The 17,587-nt window shown below is 33.9% G+C and overlaps 1 protein-coding gene across 1 annotated transcript in view; it reads right to left on the reverse strand.

Annotated features, from left to right (window-relative positions):
• Positions 1-911: 911 nt before the first annotated feature.
• Positions 912-17,587, reverse strand: part of LOC145312495 (transient receptor potential protein-like) — a 48,262-nt gene continuing 31,586 nt past the window's right edge. The window contains exons 19-22 of the mRNA XM_080151753.1: positions 15,917-16,115; positions 15,094-15,144; positions 4,086-4,167; positions 912-2,914 (exon numbers count right to left, since the gene is read on the reverse strand). Coding sequence (XP_080007879.1) covers positions 2,330-2,914; positions 4,086-4,167; positions 15,094-15,144; positions 15,917-16,115 — 917 coding nt within the window. The 3' untranslated portion in view covers positions 912-2,329. The remainder of the gene's footprint in view (positions 2,915-4,085; positions 4,168-15,093; positions 15,145-15,916; positions 16,116-17,587) is intronic.

The following is a 17,587-nucleotide window of genomic DNA, read 5'->3' on the forward strand; positions in this document are numbered from 1 at the left end:
AATCGAAATTAATTTTGCTTTACACTAAATATATACATATAATACTTCCGGTTCCTTTTCTAAATGAAAACCGCGTCCAACTTTTTTTTATTATTCTAGAATTTGGTATATTCACCAATTCGTGTTTACATGAAGATTTAATAAAAAAAATTTACCATTAATTCAGACTATTCTTGTGGCAACCTTTCCCTCAATGATTTGTAATAAATTTGAAAAATATGCAGCAATACAAGAATATAATTATGCAGCCAACCCAAGGTTTTCATGATTAGCAGCTGGCCTCCCTAGAATTTGCGACTGCGAGCCATAATTAAAAGCTTTTGTTTCATAAAAGTCAGATTGTATTAATGTACATAGTTCTGAGTACAATTCTGACTAATGTTGCTCTATAATCATAATAATTAACCTAATTATACTGATATTAGATTGTAACACAAACAATTTCATATTTTATCATATCTTTAATAGAGATTTGGGGGCTACCATGGCTCTCAAATTTATTTGGAAGAAGTGGATAGTTTTTTTTTCCGACGCTGAATCTCTTGACGGCGAACACGCAACCCCATGTAAAAAGTATAGCACCTACTCAGGACCAATACAGAGCATTTCGTATTATAGTGCACTTTAGTATATTGAATTAAACCAAAAAAAGAAATGCTGTTGAAAAAAAGGAACTGGTTAAAGTATGTAGTTACGCCAACATTGAATGATTAAATAAGCTGAGAAAAAAATTGTAAATTAGAATTGAGACGACCATAACTATTTTGTCTTAATTACACAAACAGAAAATTATAATAAAAACATTGTAGATTTTTTCATTAATATATTTTATAATAAATACCAAATATTTATAATTTATTAATGCATATCATTAGTACAATATTATAATACTTTTTTCATTTTTTTTCTTTTAGTTAATTTAGCATCATCACAGAAGTTACTTTAATATTAGGAAAGAAATAATTCTTATTTTGATTATTATTTTCCTTTTTTTAATTATTCACTGTTTTATTTTTCAGCAAATGTAACAAATGTAAAATTTTATTCAGGTGAATTTATGTTTAATCTTTTTTTTTATATAAATACTTGATGAGAAAAAAATAATATTTAGGTACTTTTAATAGATTAAGAATTCAAGTTGGAACATGATTGTTTAAAATTTATTTGCATAGAGTTTCAGTGCCGCAGCTACTCTATAAATAGTTCAGGCTAACAGTCCTATATACTTTTGACGACAGATACTTCTTAAAAAAACGTTCTTGTTTTTTATAGATTAAAAGAAATAAAGAAAAATCAAGAGTTAACATTATTTGTAATTCTAATTTTTTACAATAGATATTTCCTTATCCTATACTATAGAAAAAGAAAGTTTTTTTTAACTGAAGCTTAAAATCTAAAATCTTAAAATTAAAAAGTGTCTTTGGGTGGTTTTAAGCTATTTTCCAGGGAGTAAGCGAGAGGACAATGGATCGTATATTCAATTTTTAAGAGTCTCAGACTTTGGGTACTGGCTTAAAGAGATTTTTCTAGTCATTAATTACAGAATGTTCACTACATTGTGATGTATTGAAAATTTAATTTTCAAGTATATGATTTTTTCTTAGAACTAATTTTGTTCTAAATTATATTACCATGATCCCTATACAATTTTGGTAAAATTTTCTGGATAAATCTGGTTTTCATTGCTTTTCAGCAAAAACTCTTAAATTGAATTAATTACCCATTGTTCCCTCCTTTATTCCCTGCTATTTTCCAAAGCAGATATAATTGGCCAAAAATTTTATACTATTCTTTATTCATAAAATGTATAATTAGATTGTTTGAGCTACTTAAAGACGTTTGTAAAATACAAATTTTAAATAAAACTAGATTATTTTTTGTTTACAATGAAGCTCTTTATAGTGCCTATAAAAAATACGTCATACAATACAAATTATAGGCCAATATGCAGGCTAAATCACCTATGGTTGGCCAGTATACATTTTAAATTCCAATCGAAAGCCAGTATGACGTAATTTTTACAGTCACTATAAAAATCTTTGAATCCAATTATAAGTTAAACATAATAAAGTCAAAACATGGAATTAATAGTTTACTAACAAATCTTATCTTTTTTTAATAATCATTTTAAATTAAATAAAAGACAATAAATATTGAATGCTTTTAAAATCGTAGATTGTAATGCAATGTTAAACAGCTTGAAAAGTATTTTTTTTTAAACATATACAATTATTTAGTTTTAATTTAACTTAATAGATGTCATAATATTAATATTTTAGAAACTTTAATTAAAAAAAAATATTGTGCGATTATTGACCGCAAGATGGCTTCAAATCCATCCACCTGACGTAGCAGCACCAGTAGGTTGTAGCTTGAGAGCTTGCAGGCGAGTAGCTTGATCCTCAGACAATATTCTGCTTCTGTTGGTAGCAGGCATGGCTGCTGTACGTGTGCTAGAAGAAAAATAAGGCATAATTTTCCTGGTGTTAACACTTTCCATTGTGGCAGGATTCAGCAGAGTTTGTTCTCTCATGCTGTTGTTGTTTGGCGACACGTAGTTGGTTGACTTTAGCGTGAGGCCGTCCAATGAGGTGGTGCTGTTTGACTGTCGCTGTATGGAGCCTGCCAAGGGCATACACATTGAGGCAGGAGGTGGGATTAACAGCCGGGCTGTTGCAGAGTTAACTGCACCAGAATTTGAATTTCTGCTTTTAAACAGCCTTGGCGATATTGTTTGTGCGCACCTATCCAAATGGTCCACTGAAGTGGATAATTTGGCTCCAAAGCTGTTGGATGACGACATTGTTTCTGCTGAGGTGGCGCCATTTTGGCGGGAAACAGTTGCCTTGGAGTCTGTGTAAGAGGGAGGAGTACAATCTCGGGAACTAGTAGAGGTCACATCCAGCGAGGGCTCCTAAAATAGTGATTATGGATAGATCAACAAGATATGAAACAAACTTCAACTCTTAAAATAAATATATAAAATATGTATAAAATGTGTGGTAACATCTGAGGCTTACTGTTAATGCGGATATGGCTGCCGAGCCCCTTTTTAAATATTTCAAAGACATAAATTTATTCCATTCATTTCCAGCAAATTTCATTTAAATCTAACAATGAGAGAAAAATGTTTATAACAAGAACAATTATGTAGTTAAGTTGCGCAGCAAAAACAGAAGATTATTTACACAATATGAGTTTATGGACATTGTAAACTTACATAACATTTTCGTTAAATGTTTAATTAATTTATTTTCTTATGGCTTTATATTCCGCCAACAAACAAAAACATACAATTGTTTTAAAAATTTATCCGGCTTTGAGCAACATGCGGAAAAAAATCAGTTTTATTCAAACAGTGCTCCTTAAAAAATGGATGAATTGAATTGAAATAAATGCGGGTCTTTATACAATTCTAAATTCTATATCATCAATAAAATTAGAGTGGAGACAAAACACCTAATTAAAAGATGATATTGTATATATATAATCCTTACTGAAAACAATTAATACAAAAATAAAAATAATTAATGGCAATTGATAATCTAATTAAAGGAGGAGGGTGGGGGTTGGTGTTTTTTCCTATGCTTCACCCAAGCGGGGCCTATAACTGCAGTTACCTAACCCTGCAGAGAATTGAAGGAGGGGGGTGGAGGTTGGTGTTTTTTCCTATGCTTCACCCAAGCGGGGCCTATAACTGCAGTTACCTAACCCTGCGGAGCTACCCTGTTACCTAACCTGAAAAGCTAACCCCACCACCCCTTAATTTTCAAACTATTTCAAAAAACGAGAAAGCTCAATCTGTCCCGATTTTGTATCACTTTTAAAAGTGCGATTCCAGTTACGTCATATACGTTTCGGGAAAGAAAAAGGGAAGGGGGGAAGAAAATCTCTTCAAAAGAGATGGGAAAAAAGGGAAGAGATTTTCTTCCCCCCTTTCCTTTTTATATGACGTCACAGGAATCGCACTTTTCAAAATTGATACAAAATCGGGACAGATTGGGCTTTCTCTCAAAAAACGGGGAGTAGGTTTTTTAGAGCTCAACTTTGCACTTTGAGGGAAACTATCGAAGTGGTAAACTTACCTTTAAAGTTATTGAGCAAGGAATAATAGCAGTACTGAGAATCTCACAATTGTAGTCAAAAGATCCCGGACTCTCGGATAATCTAAATATGCCAAGATTAATTTTCTTCAAAACGTATGGCTTCCTAGTACTGTAAAAATCGTATTTTGTATTTGTACTTTTTATAGATAATAGATGCTTCACCACTAGTCTCTAGTGAAGGGAGTTGGGTAGCGGTTCATTAAAAAGCTTTTATGAAAAGTGCAACCAAATCTGGCCGCTTCTGGATTCTGAAGAGGGGATTGGATGTACCTCCCTCCTCCCCAAACATGAAGTATTTGATACAATTTACGCAAGAAAAATTTTGGGAGGAAATATCTCCCTCCATCCATTAAAAATTTAGCAAAGTTTTTTTTCTGGATAAAAAAACTAAGAAAATTGCGGACCTTTGGTCCAGCTATTTTGGAGACATACAGAAAGACATCCTACTAATTTAATTACAAATTGATTTATTCTCTCCCTAAATGCTTTTTCTTAAACTATTATGACTTTCTTAAAATTAGGATTGGGGGTAGAACCCCTTAAATATACCATCGAAAATAGGATATTTATCAAAGGTATATAACGATCAATAAAAAAAGATCGGTAAAAGATAATAAATCTGATTCAAATTTGAAGTACTCTTTAATGCCTTAAAATAGTAAAATCCAATTTTTATTTTTATGAGATAAAAATACTACGATCCTAATGCTAATTTTATTGAAAGTTGGAAAGGAGACCTTATATAATCAAGAAATCTCAGGGATATAATCAACAATTTTGACAAAAATGTTGTATGTACATTCTGCATTTAGAAGCTTATAATTATTAGGACTAAAAAAGGGTTAAATATTAATATAAGTGTAATTACCCTCTCCCTACTTGCTTGTATAACTATGTTTGAAAGCGAAGCTTTTCTATAATTAGGGCGGTCCGTCCAATACGATTAGCTGTTTTCATTAATTTAAACAAGTTAGAATTTTCCTATCGATTTCAAACTTTGCATGCTAATTCCCATAACAGATAGGTAAGACTTAGAACGCGCAGCATCTCCATAATCGTAACGGTTACAGAGCTTCACTTTTACGGATGTTGTCATCCTTGTTAATTTATCTGGTCAGAAAGGTAATCTAATATATTAAGAAGTTAGAAACAGTTACAAATTTTGGGATGAATGTTAAACAATTTTTTGATTTGCAATGAAGCATTTATTGTAATACAATTATTAACAATGTAAAATCTACAATTGAAGTTATTGTTATTTTTGGTTATGAATATCTAGTATTCTACTTAGAGACAACCAACCTCTTGGAGAAAGCCCAATTTTTCCCGCTTTTGTGTTACTTTTGAGGAGTACGATTCCAGTTACGTCATATACGTTTCGGGAAAGAAAAAGGGAAGGGGGGAAGAAAATCTCTTCAAAAGAGATGGAAGAAAAGGGAAGATATTTTCTTCCCCCATTCCCTTTTTAAATGACGTCACAGGAATCGTACTCCTCAAAAATTATACAAAAGCGAGAAAGATTGGGCTTTCTCAACCTCTTGATTATAAAATACCCTATAAAAGATCTATATATATGTGTTAGACAGACATTTAGCTTTAAAGCTAGGCTAAGATTGGACTATCTTGTCCTTGTTAGGGTTACACTCCGGTATCTTAAGGGATAAGGCAACGGGCGATAAATTGAAATACATCCCAAATGATTCTATACAAAATCAACCATTCTGCAAATTAAAATTATTAGTTGAAGTTTAAGCACCAACAGTTTAGAACCGACTATTCAAAATCCAATGAAAGTATTCAACAAATAAGATAACATGACTATAAAACTTTGTTTTAAAGTTAGTATGTTTTTCAACCTATTTTTAAAAAAATTACACTATTCTAAGACATGAAGATATATTTCGATTTTAGCAATCATTTTCAATTCATTTTGTCTAAAAAATATAGGCATGAGACATTAGATAACAGCAAATATGATCAAAGATATTAAACATACATTTATATAGAACAATGTCACAAATTATTTTGAATCTTAGGTATCACCATAAAATACAGATGACTACTGATAAAGTTTGAAATAAAAGATTAAAACATTAGTTTTTTAAAAAGGAGGAGTAGGGAATAATTCTTGGCCTTGTTTGAGCTATGGGGCGGGGCATAGTTTTTATTAGAGGAATTTTTTTGATGGTTAGGAAATAGGCGGAGTTTTGGATGGTGAGTTTGGTTGAAGGCGGAGACAGAAAAAACCTGGGAGGAGACAAAAAGTGGGAGGAGTGGGGGGGTTATGAAAAGGTTGTGGATTTATCTTTGTCCTTGGTTGTCTATGGGTGGAGATTTGGATTTTGAAATCTGTTAAAAAAATGGGTGGAGTTATTCCTGAGATGGGAAAAATTTTAATCTTTATGATATCCTGCTTTGTTTAGGTTTTAGGATGAAGGAAGAATTGGTGTTCTTTTGAATTAACCAAAAAAGTGAAAAAATGTGTACATTTTTTTGATAAAACATGAAATGAAAACTACATGGTATAAAATGTTGACTTATTTGAGAATTTTGGAAGTATAATTTGATGATGCAAACAATTGATTTGAGTTAAAAGATAACCTGAATATCAAAGAAGCTTAATCCTTTGAAATGTTAACTGTGTTTTAAAAGTTTTTTTTATAAAAATTTGCAAATGCACACAGTTAATTTGAGTTTAAAGAAATGTCAGAAATAAAATATTTTTTACAAACTAAATGATGAGGGTTTTTTTAGTAGATCTCTGAAACTGCAAACAAATGTTATGTGTTGAAAAAGAAATTTGTTGGAAAGATGGGTCTTGTTTGAAAACAGGATTTTTTTGTTTGATTGATGATTAAATGTTTGTTGGGTGAAGCAAATTACACAATTTTATTGAGAGCAGAATCAAAAGACCTAATCAAAAGTTTTTCCCTAGCTAGGCGTATCCAGGGGTCTGTGCTTCTTATTTTCTCTATTGGGACAATTTCCAAGTCCTGTAGATTGTGTCCTTGGGCCTTGAAATGACTTCCAACTGTAGTTGATCCAGTGCTGATTGTGTGGCTGTGCTCGTTAAAACGGCTGGAGATCATTCTACTTGTTTGGCCCACATACTGAGGTCTCCTAACTGCACAGGATCCACTGTTTTTCCTACAAGTAATAAGATATATAACGTTTTTACTAGTACAGTCTAGAGTGCTTAAAATAGGGAAGATTTCATTGGTTTTAGTGTTTATGACACTTTTACAAAACCGGGGGGAATTGTGACACATTTTACAATTTCTACCACAGTGGGAAAATCCATTTTTAACCCTGCTTGACCTTCTCTCTGTAATTACTGGTGGGAGTTGTGCCTTAATTAAAAAATCCCGTAGATTTTTAGGTCTGGACCAGCAAATCATTGGTGGATCTGGAAAGGTTCTTTTGAGGTGTGGATTCTGTATCATGACTTTCCAAAACCTAAACAAGATATTAGAAATATTGGGTAGTCTGGGATCAAATTGAAGTGAGAGTACAACTCTCTTTACCGGATTTTTTTCGGTTTTTATCAATGCTGTTGCTCTGGGTAGATTACTGACCTTTTCAAAAGCTTTAACTATGAAGTTTTGTTTGTAACCTCTTCCTAACAGTTTTTCTTGTAATATGTCCAGGTGTGCTAAAAAGTCTAAATTGTCAGAGCAGATTCGTTTGAGTCTTAGAGCTAAAGAGTAGGGAATGTTTTGGGTGATGTGACCAGGGTGACAGCTTGATGGCAAGAGATATGTACATTTCTTGCCAGGTTTTGTAAAAAGGGATGTCTTAATAAATCCTTGTTCAGTTATGGAAATTACAGTATCCAAAAATTCAACTTTTTTACTCTGAAAATCATAAGAGGCTTTAAATTTGATCAGGGGATGTATGTTGTTTATATGTTCTAAAAAATTTAAAAGTTCTACTTCAGATCCAGTCCACAGCATAATGCAGTCATCTATGAACCGTCTGTACCATGCTGGGGCTTGGCCTCTCCAAGTTCTAAGCATTCTACCTTCTATAACAGACATAAAAATATTAGCAAATGTGGGGGCAACCCTGGTTCCCATTGCCACTCCTACTTCCTGCCAATAAAATTTGTTGTCAAAAGTTAGGATATTACAACTAAGCACCATACCTAAAAGAGTTATTAAAAATGCAGTTGGAACTGTTTTATCTTCTCTCTTATCTAAAAACTCCTGAAAATAATGCATTCCCTCGTCTATAGGTATGTTTGTGTATAGAGCTGTAACATCCAGAGTGACTGGCACACAACCTGCAGGTTGTGGACCTTTCTGGTTTTCAGATTCTATGAATCTGAGAAGATCTGGTGTGTCTTCAATGAAGCTGGGTATATCCTTAACTAAATGGTTACTATGATAATCAACAAAATGACTGGAATTTTCAAAGGTTGTACCTGATGCTGATTCAACAGGGCGTAGGGGGGGGATTTTTCCTCCAGCTGGCCATTTAGCTGGGTCCACGTGGTCTTTTACAAGTCCATATAGCCTCCCTGGGCTGAAATGGTCGGGGACTAGCCACTTTGCTTCGTCCTCTCCTATCCAGCCTCTTTGCCTACCTTTCCTGACAATGTCCTTAAGCTCCTCTAAATGGTTGAATTGCAGCTGATCTGCTTCAACGGCCTCTAAAGTCCTAAAGTAAAGATGATTAGTACCATTTTCGTCCTTGAATTCTGCTTTTAAAAGCTGTTCCATTCCTGAAATATATTCTGGGGTGTTAAGAATTGCTACCCCACCCATTTTGTCCATCGGTTTGATGGTAATGACTCTGGATTTTTGTAGACTAACCAGCTTGTCCATGGCTGCTCTTTCATTTACAGGTAGATTCCTGTGTGTTTTTTTCAAGTCTGAGCCTAAAACGCAAGATAAACTACCATTTAAAAAGGTTGTCAGGTCAGCTGTTGGGGTACCTTGCGGTTGTCTAATGTTGGTTGGTTTCCATGGAACCTTAATAAAATTGTCAGTCAAAGATAGGTCAAGTTCCCTCTCTTCATTTGACTCTTTTTCTCTATTGATTTTGTCCATCCAGTTCATTGTGCGTCCCATTCTCTCAAAACCTGCAATGATCTGAGTTGTATTAATGGTTTTAGGGACAATGGCATAATTTAAACCTTTGTTTAATAAACTTTCCATGTCTTTGGTTACCTCAATATCACTAAAATTGGTTACTAAAGGTAGTTGCATTTTGCGATCAATTTTCTTTTTAAGCTTCCTATAACGATTTCTTTTGATGAATTTCCTATTTTTCTTTTTTTGTTTTGATTCTTCATTTGTTAAGCTGGTTTTTAAATGCGAAGGGAGGGGCCTATTTTCTTTTTTAAAAAGGAAAATCAATTTTTGTTTGTGCTTGTTTACAGCCTGTTTACTTAGAACAAGTTTGTCCTGTGCTAACCTGGTATTAAAAAAAACGTGCAAATTTGGTTCTAAGATAAGGCTGTGTAAATGTATTTTTGATTTTTTAAGTTCAAGTTTACATTTTTTTAAATACAGTCTTTCTTCCCTTAAACCAATCTTTAAATTTTCAAAGCTGATAAATTCAAGATTTTCTGTGAATATTTTTGAAGCTTCTTGTGAGAATCGTGGATTGTGGCTACATTTTATTTTTGAATTGGGAGGGAGGATCTTGAAATTTATACAGCTTTGAAGAAAGTTTATTCTGGACGAACTATTGATTAAATTGGCCAGTTTTTTGTGAACCTTAAAGTATTCTGACTTGTAAGACCTATTTTTAAAAAAAGATACCTCATCTATATTTTCTTGTTGAATAGTGTCACCTGATGGTTGTGGTATGGGTATCTGAGAACCTGGAGGGGGAGATCCTGCTGGTGGTGGGTCCCCATCCTCTCTGTTCTGCCCTGGAATACCTGCTAACATCATACTTACAAAAGGTTGTACATAGGTATTCAAAGATAACCCTTATTTGAGTTTAAAAAATAGGGATTCTGTGGAGAATGCATGGGAAAAACATGGAGGATAGAATATTTTAAAGTTAGTATGTTTTTCAACCTATTTTTAAAAAAATTACACTATTCTAAGACATGAAGATATATTTCGATTTTAGCAATCATTTTCAATTCATTTTGTCTAAAAAATATAGGCATGAGACATTAGATAACAGCAAATATGATCAAAGATATTAAACATACATTTATATAGAACAATGTCACAAATTATTTTGAATCTTAGGTATCACCATAAAATACAGATGACTACTGATAAAGTTTGAAATAAAAGATTAAAACATTAGTTTTTTAAAAAGGAGGAGTAGGGAATAATTCTTGGCCTTGTTTGAGCTATGGGGCGGGGCATAGTTTTTATTAGAGGAATTTTTTTGATGGTTAGGAAATAGGCGGAGTTTTGGATGGTGAGTTTGGTTGAAGGCGGAGACAGAAAAAACCTGGGAGGAGACAAAAAGTGGGAGGAGTGGGGGGGTTATGAAAAGGTTGTGGATTTATCTTTGTCCTTGGTTGTCTATGGGTGGAGATTTGGATTTTGAAATCTGTTAAAAAAATGGGTGGAGTTATTCCTGAGATGGGAAAAATTTTAATCTTTATGATATCCTGCTTTGTTTAGGTTTTAGGATGAAGGAAGAATTGGTGTTCTTTTGAATTAACCAAAAAAGTGAAAAATGTGTACATTTTTTTGATAAAACATGAAATGAAAACTACATGGTATAAAATGTTGACTTATTTGAGAATTTTGGAAGTATAATTTGATGATGCAAACAATTGATTTGAGTTAAAAGATAACCTGAATATCAAAGAAGCTTAATCCTTTGAAATGTTAACTGTGTTTTAAAAGTTTTTTTTATAAGTTTTTTTATAAGTTTTTATAAAACTTTGGATACCAGCGTAAATTTCAGGGCAATAATCCCCATATGTCTGGTTACACTATTAATATATAGGTTGCGTCACATAAATCGGGACATTTTGTAATTTTTAAAGAAATGAACATAAAATCGTCAATTTTAAAGATTTTATTGAATTTTAAAAACTGGGAAGCAAAATAGGTATATGACTAGTAGATTATTCAATAAAATCGCCGCCAGACTCAATCACCGCCTCTACCCGCCTCCTCAACCGTCAACAGGTCCAGGTGAAAATGTACCTGTCCAAGCTGGCGTAGTTCTCTTTGATAGTGGCAATGAGGGAGGACTTTGTGGTATGGGCACGTCTATTGGTGCATGCTTCAAAGTAGCCCTAGGCCCAAAAGTCCATTGAATTAAGATCGGGCTGCTGGAAGGCCACATTTCCTTAGGAACATGAGTAACCGCAGGATCCAAAATCGCCCAACTTTCAAGCTACCCTTAGACACAGAGGCTCTTATTTAGACTACAGTTGAGCTAGAACGATGTTCTTTACCTTTTTAGAAATGGCATGAAGTTTCAGATAGGGTTGTCAGTGCAACCCATAGTCTAAAATAAGTTTTCAAGTTCAAAATAGGTCCCTGAAGTCAAGAACCGAGAAATTTTCACGAATTTTCACGGTTTTTGAAGTTTTTTACATCTCAAAATCTGCCCTGTTTCACTTTGCTGGAGTACTACGGCCAAGCCATTTCAGATAGAGAGCTGTAGTCTTTTAAAGTGTCTTACTTATGTATCTAACAGTATCCCAAGCAAGTTGCATAACTCTACCTCACCTACTGATGGGCTGAGGTCAGATTTAGTGGGCACTAGTTGAGAATCCAGATTAAACCAGCACCGGCGCATTTAGAATCTGCCTTGTTGAACATATGCGTGGCCAGCTCGGTGTACACGTCCATCTTCATCCAAAGATTTATTTGTGCTAAAAGGTCATTACCTAAGCTTTCTATAGTGTGGTCAAACGTCCTGATTGGTCAAGTAGTTTTCACGCCATGGCCGTTTAAAAAATGTCCTGATTTATGTGACGCACCCTGTACATACAGGGTGGGGCAAATAAGACCGGACAAATTCTAACTTCTAAACAAATGAACATGAAATCGTCAATTTTAATGATTTTATTGAATTTTAAAAACTGGCAAGCAAAATAGGTACATGACTATTAGATTATTCAATAAAATCGCCGCCAGCCTTAATTACCGCCTCTACCCGCCTCCTCAACCGCCGGCAGGTCCAGGTTAAAATGTACCTGTCCAAGCTGGCGTAGTTCTCCTTGATAGTGGCAATGAGGGAGGTCTTTGTGGTATGGGCACGTCTATTGGTGCATGCTTTAAAGTAGCCCTAGGCCCAAAAGTCCATTGAATTAAGATCGGGCTGCTGGGAGGCCACATTTCCTTAGGAACTTGAGTAACCGCAGGATCCAAATTCGCCCAACTTTCAAGCTACCCTTACACACGGAGGCTCTTATTTGGACCACAGTTAAGCTAGAACGACGTTCTTTACCTTTTTAGAAATGGCATAAAGTTTCAGCTAGGGTTGTCAGCGCAACCTATAGTATAAAATGAGTTTTAAAGTTCAATATGGGTCCCTAAAGCTAAGAACCGAGAAATTTTTACGGTTTTTGACGTTTTTTATATCTCAAAATCTGCCCCGTTTCACTTTGCTGGAGTACTACGGCCAAGCCATTTCAGATAAAGAGCTCTAGTCTTTTCTAGTGTCTTACTTATGTATCTAAAAGTATCCCCAGCAATTTGCATAACTCTACCTCACCTACAGATGGGCTGAGGTCAGATTTTTTGGGCCCTGTCGAGAATCCAGATTAAACCGCCGGCGCATTTGGAATCTGCCTTGTTGAACATATGCGCGGCTAGCTCGTTGTACACGTCCATGTACGTCCAAAGATTTTTTTTGCTAAAAGGCTATTACCTAAGCTTTTTATAGTGTGGTTAAACGTCCTGATTGGTCAAGTAGTTTTGGTGCTATGGCCGTTTAAAGTTTGTCCGGTCTTATTTGCCCCACCCTGTACATATATGTCTATATCCCATAGGGGTGAATTTAATAATGAAATGAAATGGTATTGCTTGGTACTGCAGTGTTATACCTTTGGGTACCAGTGTAATTTAGAGTTCAATGTTTCCCATATGCCTGGTTATTCAAATACATATGTATTGTCCATATCCCAGCGGGGTGACTTTAATAATGAAATGAAATGGTATTGCTTGGTACTGCAGTGGTATACCATTGGGTACCAGTGTAATTTAGAGTTCAATGTTTCCCATATGCCTGGTTATTTTATTATATATGTCCATATCCCAGTGGGGTGACTTTAATAATGAAATGAAATGTTATTGATTGGTACTGCAGTGGTATAACTTTGGGTACCAGTGTAATTTAGAGTTCAATGTTACCCATATGCCTGGTTATTCTAATATATACGTCCATATTCCAGTGGGGTCACGTTAATAATAAAATGAAATAGTATGGCTTGGTACTACAGTGGTATACCTTTGGGTACCAGTGTAATTTAGAGTTCAATGTTCCCCATACGCCTGGTTATTCAAATACATATGTATTGTCCATATCCCAGCGGGGTGACTTTAATAATGAAATGAAATGGTATGGCTTGGTACTGCAGTGGTATAAATTTGTTCTGCTTTATATAGGTCTCCAGAATATACTCACACATGGTAACTATTCACTTCCCCATGTGTATCAAATCATCAGAATTGCAAATCATAAAAGCAAATAATACAATCTTATTAACTAACTATAAAATTTCTCAGCCTATTTTTGAAGTTTGGGTTAAATCATAACTTAGTCTTATCATTTCTATAACACAAAGTAGCTTGATGTCTATCTGTCTGTCTGTCTGTCTGTCTGTCCGTCCGTCCGTCTGTCCGTCTGAAGCTTAAGATCTCGGTAACCACTGAACCGATTGGATTCTACTCTTCAGGTTATATACCTATCTGTCCTGTGGGGGTTTCAAGCTATTTTCTTGGGGGGTGGGACACCCCCAACCCCCCCAAAAATGAAAATTCCCCTCCCCCATTTTTTTTTCTTCAGAAGATTTCCTTGGTCCTTTTTTTATGCAGAAGATTTCCTTGGTGCTTTTACGAATTTCGCAACAATTTTTTTTTTGATCACCTCTTGGGGCAAAGCCCCTAGAGGCTAGAGGCGAAGCCGCTAGTTCTTAATAATTGTCTATCTTAATCAGAAATCGGACCCTTTACACTCACGCAAACGTATTAGTAACGTCATGTATATGCCATTGTGAAAATGAAATATAATATACTGCGGAATGTAGGCACACTCGCACTCAAATACACATACAATCTCAAACTTTTATAACTCAGGCATTTAAGGATATATAAGGACAATAATCTATTTCCTATTCTTATATTGTGAATAAATCACTAAATGTTATATGTATATCCTAGAGATAACTAAACAAACTTTTATAAAAATAAATGTTTTTAAGTTTCATAAAAAACAAATACAGGAAGATTTAAATGTTTACTATTATTAGAAATAAAGTAACAGGATGTCTAGGTTTGTGTGTTTGTAGCGAATGATCCCGCTTACCAAAGATCCGATATGGCTCTTCTTTACAGTGAAGCTACTTTTGGGGAGGGTACATTACGAATCAGAATAAAATTTGATTTCCATAAAAATAAATAATATTGAATTTTAAATTCAAATTCAAATTTTATTTTTAATCAAAAATATTTGACAAAATTAGTAAGAACATCAAATAATTTTCTCACGTAATATTAGAGAAACAAATTAAATTTTCAAAGATGCTACAGCATTCAGCAATTTAATTACCATTACAAGGTAGTATTCTTCAATTATATCCTATTATATGAAGTAATTAGGTTTTGTTGTCTGTAGCTTATGATTTCGATAACAACAGAAACGATTAAGATCTCCATTTCATGGAAGCTCCCTGAAGGTCCCTGGATGGTATTAGGCTATTTAATTCTTATATCTAAGTTTGTCTTTAGGCAATTTTGCTACTTTCCTTACTCAATTGAATACAGAGCTCCTAGATGCTAGAAGCGCAGCCGCTAGTAGTTATATTTACATATATATAAAACCATACCTACTGCTGTCGCTAGGTGAAAGAACCCCTTGTCCAGGTATGGAAGGAGACCTAAGAAAATAATTTACCATAAAAATGTAATTCTTTAATACCGAAATCTATAGAAGGAAAAAAAGGAATTTACAGGCAGATTTTGTTCTAAAGCATTTTTTTGTGTAAAAAAGGTGTCCACACCCAACTCATAAAAAAATTTTCTATTTTAACTATTTCTTAAGGCAAACTTCTGATATTTATTAAATTGATGATTGACACCTTCTGAATTTCTATTTTACACCCACCTACCCCTACAGGTAATACAACACCGATCTTAACATTTAAGTTATACCAACGTCCTTTAAGCTCACATCTAAATAGATTTTAAAATATTGAGGGGGATGTCAAAATTTTCGGCTGTCCTTAACAAATTTATGATGATTTTCTGGAAGCTAAAACTTATATAAAAATATTCTATGGCATATAAAAAAGGAATTAGTAGCTTGAACACAGTAATAGTGTCTGACTGATTATGACGTAACAAAAAAAAATAGCCAATGAGAGGCCGTTATTGACCAATGGTAAAATTTATAATGGCCTCTCATTGGCAAATTTTTTTTTGTTACGTCATAATCAGTCAGACACTATGACTGTGTTCTAGTAGCTTCCGCAATATTGCGTAAAGTTGTGAGAGAGATTCCAGTCAAATGCGCTTATAATGTCAAACTGTTTTAAAATATGCGTTTAATTATACTATGCGTTCGGTAAACATTAAGAACTGCTAGAATTAATAAGCGCATTTTACTGGAAGCTTGCTCACAATTTTACGCACTATTCCCTTTGTATTTACCTGTTCTTATGTCTTGTAGATTCTTCTAAGCCGACACTGCTATTTCTACTAGCATTACTGCGTGATGATTTATCTGAATCAGACCGCCGATTAGCTCCTGCCTTAACGATTGGCTCCGCCAGTGTACCGCCGTTAAGATTCTTACAGCTGCCAATACAGGATGTTATAAGGCTTTGGTCAGCTGTAGAATTATCATTTCCTAAAATAATTCAACCTTTTTTAAAATTGTAGGCTATATTATCAAATATACACAAAGCTGGGAAAAAGTAGATATATGTCACTGATTGATGTTTTTTAAGAGTACTATTTTGAGATTTAAGTCTTAAATACTTCCCATTTAAAAATAAATCAAACTTTTAAAAAACGAATTTATTCCCTTGAAAACATCGATGTATTTTGTGTTTTATTATACATATCTTAAAACCTATCAAAATCGACAAATAACAATCTTTTTGTTGAAGTTTACTTGCAAATTTAAAGTAGAATAAATTCTTTTGTTACATACATATCGAAAAGATATTACCAAATATGGATATAAGGTCAGCTGATTTATAGTTGTCGATTGTGAACATAGCACCCTCATCCTATCTCAATATTTACTACTTGCTAAAAAAGCTTCAAACTTCCATAAAAAAATTTAAATTTTAAAAATTAAAATTTTTAATGTATAATGTATAAATCATTTTGGAGGGTGGTGGTATTCTCCTCCAAAAGAGTTATAAACATTTCAAGAACTTATGATGAGCTACCCTGTAAAGGAGAACCATACTGGTTGAGCTGTTAGCAAGATCCTTTAGAACAGACAAACATACAGACATCCTGTTACATTATTATAACAATTTATATTTAGGATGTGTGTATTACTTAAATATAATTTATTGACTTAAACAGAAAGAGGGCTACTTATAGTAGATATTCAAAATAAGCTATAAAACACAAAATAATTTATAAGTTTTGGGTCATGGAAAGGAAACAAGTTTGCGGGTTCTGTTGTATTTGTATCCTTTGTATCCTTTCCATGAACCAAAGTTTTTATTATAAGCGTTTTCTAAGATAGGTATTTTTTGAGTATAACCCCTCTCTCTCTCTCTCTCCCTCTCCCTCTTTTTCTTTCTCACACATTCAGATTTTTACCTGGGGGGTTAGTTGTTAAATAAATATTATTTAATGTATAAAAAGAAACCAAATCTAAATTTATATTTTTCTAATTTCTATTTAATCCACAAGCAACTGCGTCTCTAGTATCTAGGGATATTCAAAGGGATATAAAAGGGCAGAAAAATAGCTTAAAACCAACAAACGACTTTTTTAATAAAAATAAAATAGCCTAAAACCTTTCCCAAAAACTATAAGAAGCTTCACTGTAAAAGTGAACCATATAATTTCAGCGGTCCCTTCTCTACAGATAAAAAAAGCTTACAACTTTATAAAATAGGACTAGCGGCTTCGCCCCTAGCCTCTAGGGGCTTTGCCCCAAGAGAGATAATAAAAAAAAATTAAGGCGAAATTCGTAAAAGGACCAAGGAAATCTTCAGCAAAAAAAAAAAAAATGGGTGGGGATTTTTTGTTTTTAGGGGGGGTTGGGGGTGTCCCACCCCCCAAGAAAATAGCCTAAAACCACCACAGGACCAGTAGGTATATTCCCTGAAGAGTAGAATCCAATCGGTTCAG

Source organism: Acartia tonsa, chromosome 2 (genome assembly GCF_053477335.1).
Source record: "Acartia tonsa isolate MP-2025a chromosome 2, ASM5347733v1, whole genome shotgun sequence".
NCBI classification, from domain to species: Eukaryota; Metazoa; Arthropoda; class Copepoda; order Calanoida; family Acartiidae; genus Acartia; species Acartia tonsa.